Here is a 6,064-nt window from a genome sequence, read left to right on the forward strand (position 1 = left end):
AATCTGTGGCATGACCTTAAACAGTCCATTCATGCTCGAAAACCCTCCAATGTGGCTGAATTAAAACAATTCTGCAAAGAAGAGTGGGCCAAAATTCCTCCACAGCGATATGAAAGACTCATTGCCAGTTATCGCAAATGCTTGATTGTAGTTGTTGCTGCAAAGGGTGGCACAACCAGTTATTAGATTTAGGGAGCAATTACTTTTTCACATTGTGCCAGGCAGGTTTGGACAGCTTTTTTCCCTTAATAAATGAAAACGGCATTTCAAAACTGCATTTTGTAGCAGTCATCTTTGTGTAATTTAAAAATTTGTTTGCAACTTTTTGCAACTTAGTGTTACTTTTGAGCAGTTGGATCAATAGATAGTTGGATCATTGTAATGAAATGAATAGACACTCAATTCAGATGTAATGTGTGAGTTGCATTTTGAAATAGTAATACTTTGATGCTAAGTTGTGTCATTTTGAACCTGTGATTTTAGTTCAGTGAGCAAATGATCTATAGGTTTATGTGAATTGTATCCAAGCATTTGGAAAAAGTGTTAAGTGTTTTGAAAATGTTTCATTTTGATAATCGGTTGTGAATTATTTGTCTAGAGTTTTGAAAAATGACACGAAGGTCCCGATATTAGTGCAAAAATTATTGTAAAAAAAAAAAAATTTTTTTTATAGATCAAATGTAAGAATTTGAAATGAAAGATTAAGTAATGAGGTTACTTAATTCCAGTTTAATCTTCCTAATAAAAAGACTGTTCTATTCTTAATATTTTGTATTTATATTCTCTCCTTTAATGGCAATATCATTCATTTTTTTGATACTGACACAAAGGAGATGGCACAGGCCTACAGAAAGATTGTATTGTCATCAGATGTAGCTTTGCACACTGCCAGCATCTAGAATGATTTTGATCAACATTTTAGTGTTCATAGCAGAGGGCTTTCTTAACTTGTTATATTTTACAGCTTATCATACACATGTGCACCCCTTAAAAGCCCGGCACCATAGAGCCCCCCCACATAACAAATCCCAATTTAACCGCGTAACAATATGAACAACCGAATAATAGTTTATTTCTGACATACATTTTAAGAACTATCATTCTAGATAGTTTTATTTTAAAACATTATTTTTCTAATTGTGCGTTTAACCTTTTAATCCATATAATCTCACACAGAAGTTCCAGAAAACTGTAGTTTTTAGTTTAAATGCTCATATCTGCAATTTGCAAACTATTCCTTTGTCTTTACTTTTCACACATTCACACGTTTAATGGATGTCTAATTACAGCAATCAATCCTATTCAATACTCTCGCAGCGTTTATCTTTCAGCAATATTCTGCACTGCTGTGGGAATTAAAGAATTGAAAGAAGCTTTAATTCAGAGTGATTGTGTGTGAAATGAGCTCCATTGACTCCTTCAGTGAAGCCGCTCCACAGCCGTTCATGAGAGTTTAAATGCTGGAGAATATTCCCATCTTCCCACAGCTGAAGAAGAAGCAAGCAGGAGGAATTACTCCAGGAGAAACTACTGACATACTGTTGGAAAGATGGAGTTTGAGGAAGAACCCTGCAGAATGAGAGATGAAGATACAGAGGAACAAACAGGTTGGTGTTCTCCTTCATTCTCTTTCACGACTGATGAGGAACATTAAGATGAAAACTGACATATGTGACCCTGGAGCACAAAAGCAGTCTTAAGTCGCTGGGGTATATTTGTAGCAAAAACCAACAATACACTGTATGGGTCAAAATTATACATTTTTCTTTAATGCAAAAAATTATTAGGATATTAAGTAAAGATCATGTTTCATGAAGATATTTTGTAAATTTCCTACTATAAATATATCAAAACGGAATTTTTGATTAGTAATATGCATTGCTAAGAACTTTATATGAACTTTAAAGGCGATTTTCTCAATATTTAGATTTTTTTGCACCCTCAGATTCCAGATTTTCAAATAGTTGTATCTCGGCCAAATATTGTCCTATCCTAAAAAATCATACATCAATGGAAAGCTTATTTATTATTAAAAATGGACCCTTATGACTGGTTTTGTGGTCCAGGGCCACATATAACAATACATCCATACTAGTGGACTCAGCAGTGAAGTATATTTTTGCTCAATTGAGGCTCAATTGTGTTTTATTTGGTTTCACACTTGTTGATCATTTAATGTTTTGACTTTAGACTCAGTGGAAGTGAATAAGGACAAGCAGCATCAGTTTCAAAAACCTTATGTCACAAATAAAGATGGAAACGCTATCATTTCAAAGACTGAACAGAATTTCACACAGAAACAAGCTGTAAAAACTGAAGTCAAAGGATATTTCACCTGCACCGAGTGTGGAAAGAGTTTCAGTAAGAAAGGAAACCTTGCTGTGCACATGAAATCTCACACTGGAGAAAAACCGTTCACATGCACTCAGTGTGGACAGACTTTTGTACACAAATCAAAACTCAAAAGACACATGAGGATTCACACTGGAGAGAGGCCTTATACTTGCACTCAGTGTGGAAACAGTTTCATTGATACAGGACACCTAAATGATCACATGAGAATTCACACTGGAGAAAAAACATTTGCATGCACTCAGTGTGGAAAGAGTTTCAGGTGCAACTACTTACTCAAAGATCATCTTCTCTCTCATGCTGGAGTGAGATCATTCAGCTGTGATCAGTGTGATAAAACATTTGTTGTGGCATCAAACTTAAGAAAACACCTTAAACTTCATGCTGCTGTGAAACCTCACGTTTGCTCTTTTTGTGAAAAGAGTTTTTTACGACCATGTGCTTTAAAAGGACATGAAAGTATTCATACTGGTGTGAAACCATATATGTGCCTTGACTGTGGAAAGACCTTTGCTACATCGAGCATCTTAAAAACACATGAGACGATTCATACTGGAGAGAGACCTTACAAGTGCTCACTCTGTGGAAAGAGTTTCGCTCGCTCAACATCCTTGAAAAATCATGAGCAAGTTCATACTGGAGAAAAGCCGTACCAGTGCTCTTCGTGTGGGAAGAGTTTCACCAAATCATGTAATCTACAGCGTCATAAGAAAAAACATTGCACAAAGGCATCTAAGTGATCAATGGATAATTTTTCCTTAAGTTTACATGAAGTTAAGTAGTGTATTCAACATTGCTTATTAGCTATTAATAAAAGCTCATTCTTTTATCTAAAAACAGCACCAGGTGTTTTTCTGTTTGTATTTAAAGAGGTGATTCTTCTCATAATATGGAGATACACAAATACACACTGAGAAAAGATCAAATTATTCAGGAAAAGTGAATGTGTTCTGTGCAATTCAGCAGTAAAATACTTGGCTTACATCTTATAGTGAAAATATGTACAAGGTTTCAGATCACACATTGTATGTATGGTTGGTTATACCTTATATTTTGACAAACAGTTTGGTAAAAATGTAATAAAACATGTAATTGTTGTTGTGTCTATGTGACTAAACGGAGGACCATTAGCATTGCTTTGGCACATTTTTTTTGAAATTACATGAATTCTGTTCTCTCTCAGACACAATGATCACCAAAATATTACAGAACTATTTGCACATTTACATAATCTTTGCAAAACTGTCAAACTTTAGTTCAGAACCTAACATGATAATACAGATATTTGCTACATTTCTACATTAATTCGGTCAATTTATATACCAAATCTAAACAATAAGATGTAACACCTGGGGAACAGGAATAATTGTGTAGGCTATTGTAATGTAAAAATGAACTAACTACTGCATTAAATTACAAACAGAGAGTAGCTCTTATTTTGTAACGACGTTTCACAAAAGAAAACATTGTTTAATGCTACCTGTTGTTTTTAGGTCATTGTTTTATGAGTGACTAAGAGGAGATTGTGTTGGAGGACAACAATCTTACCTAGTGTTATGAAGAAAATAAGAATATATGCATGATGTGTTTTAGTGCATTTTGAATGTGAAATTAACTGCTGTACTAAACTGGTTAGGAGAATCGTTTTGAAGAGGTGACCTAAATATTGAGATTGGGATTTCTGTAGAGACATAAAATGATTTTACAAACCCATTGCAAAATGTTTTATTGACAGTATAATGCATCAAATGCAATTAAAACAATAAAAATCTATTAAATATGAAGTGTCTGTATGTGTTTTTGAATTATTATTATTAATTTGCAGGATTTTGTTTGTTTTATGGAGAGCTTGTCTAAACAGGCCAATAAAAGACTAGGCCTATTAAAGGGATAGTTCACCCAAATATGAAAATTTGATGTTTATCTGCTTACCCACAGGGCATCCAAGATGTAGGTGACTTTGTTTCTTCAGTAGAACACATTTGATGATTTTTAAGTCCAACCGTTGCAGTCTATCAGTCGTATAATGCATGGCAATGGTAACAAAATCTATGAGAATAAAGAAAACATGCACAGACAAATCCAAATTAAACCCTGCGGCTCGTGACGACACATTGATGTCCTAAGACACGAAACAATCGGTTTGTGCAAGAAACCGAACTGAGCAATTAGACTAGAATTTTGGGTGAAACAAAATTGTCTGCATTTGTAATTCGGAGAAACAAACAACAAGCACTACTCTACACTGCTCAAAACTCACGTTTGAATCATCAGTGGCAAATCCTTTAAATATGAAAAACGTACTTACAGTCTGTGAGTCAGAATTGCCAGACTGTCCTTGCGAAGTTGGAATTGCTCCACTTTATAGAAACAGCCTTTGTGCCACAGATGCATTGTAGGCTACAGGTTCAGGAAACAGTCCTCATCCTCCATAAAATGCGCTGCACACATCTGAATATTTGGGTTGAACTGTTCTGGAACAGAGTTATAAATACAACTTAACCACTGATTTCTAGTCGTGACCTCTTTTGGAAGACCAAACAAAGTAGTTTCGCTTTCACAACGAAGCACACAGCGTCTGCGTCTTTACGACATGTCGGGGGAGGCAACAACAATACTACAGCAAGAATTAAAGTTATGCCTTCTTTCGTTACGTGAACATTTGGGCGGCGTTATGCAAATCTTCCCACATCATGACGTAGACATGTGGGGGCGTGTTAGAACGAGCCGTTTTAGGAGGGCGTGGCTGACTCTTAACTTTTATAAAGAATATCTCTTTGGATTTGAGACTTTAGTCTTTGCAACTTTACAGATCTTCTTTATGCACCAAGAGCTTGTAACACTCCAAAGAGAAAGGAATAATTGAAATCGCATCATATGACCCCTTTAAACAATGCATACATATTAGACATTCTGGTCCACACTTCATACCAGGTGATGGCGGTAATGCACCAATAAGTTGTTTGCCAACCGCCAGTAAACCCTAGAAGAAGAAGTAGAAGCAGAAGAAAAGCGATAGGGATAGCAATTTTGGGAGGGTTTTGCAGTGAAAACCTGGCAACCCTGCGCGGCATGCATCTCTCGGTGATCCGTTCTGCGCAGCTTTGGTTCATCTCAAACGAGCCTATTGTTGTTTAATGGCCAAAAAGTTTAAGATTAGCCGATAGGCTGTCGATTCATTAAATGATAAGCTGTTTCTTAACAAAAGTCGTTTGTTCAGCGTATCGAAGGCTCTCATCTATTGACATACATTCAAAAACGGCTTTGGTCTCCTTCCCTGCATACAGCCATAGACGGTATAAAACCGTAGCCTGCAGCCAAAGCAGCAGCGGCAACATTGTTACATTGTTACGCTTATTTGTCCAAAGGTTCCAGAGAGCCACGCTTCATCACAGGTGACCAGAACTAGTTCACAGAAAGACGGTTTTGTACATTTGTACAGCACCCCCGAGAAGGCATAAGGTGTGTATATATTTGTCTACTGTTCGTTGTAACAAATATTTTGTGAAATTCGCTGAGTATGTTATAATATTGTAGTGGAGAGAGTGTTTATGGATTAGACTTTAATGTGCATTTTGTATGCTATTGTTTTATTCAGCTCTTGCGGCGAAGAACCCTGCAGAATGAAAGATGAGGATACAGAGGAACAAACAGGTTGGTGTTAAACTTCATTCACTATAATTAAGATGAAAACTGACGTGTGTGTGTGTGT

General features: G+C 36.1%; 2 protein-coding genes across 2 annotated transcripts in view; both read left to right on the top strand.

The window, feature by feature from the left end:
- The window catches only part of LOC107653371 (gastrula zinc finger protein XlCGF7.1-like), a 15,973-nt gene that overhangs the window by 8,774 nt on the left and 1,135 nt on the right, over positions 1 to 6,064 (top strand). The gene's annotated exons all lie outside the window — the stretch shown is intronic.
- On the top strand, positions 1,405 to 3,092 carry LOC107653342 (gastrula zinc finger protein XlCGF7.1-like). The gene is made up of 3 exons (XM_016440037.1): positions 1,405 to 1,607; positions 2,254 to 2,614; positions 2,777 to 3,092. Exons 1-3 carry the CDS (start codon positions 1,550 to 1,552, stop codon positions 3,090 to 3,092), a joined length of 735 nt encoding a protein of 244 aa, XP_016295523.1. The 5' UTR covers positions 1,405 to 1,549.

Source organism: Sinocyclocheilus anshuiensis, unplaced genomic scaffold (assembly GCF_001515605.1).
Source record: "Sinocyclocheilus anshuiensis isolate Anshui unplaced genomic scaffold, SAMN03320099.WGS_v1.1 scaffold1151, whole genome shotgun sequence".
Classification (NCBI taxonomy): Eukaryota; Metazoa; Chordata; class Actinopteri; order Cypriniformes; family Cyprinidae; genus Sinocyclocheilus; species Sinocyclocheilus anshuiensis.

Excerpts from the sequence above, each read along its gene's own strand:
- LOC107653342 (XM_016440037.1), top strand. The coding sequence starts at position 1,550 with ATGGAGTTTGAGGAAGAACCCTGCAGAATGAGAGATGAAGATACAGAG. Across the intron at positions 1,608-2,253 it reads AGATACAGAGGAACAAACAG|ATGGAAACGCTATCATTTCA; the intron begins GTTGGTGTTCTC and ends TCACAAATAAAG. Across the intron at positions 2,615-2,776 it reads CAGTGTGGAAAGAGTTTCAG|TTTTTTACGACCATGTGCTT; the intron begins GTGCAACTACTT and ends TTGTGAAAAGAG.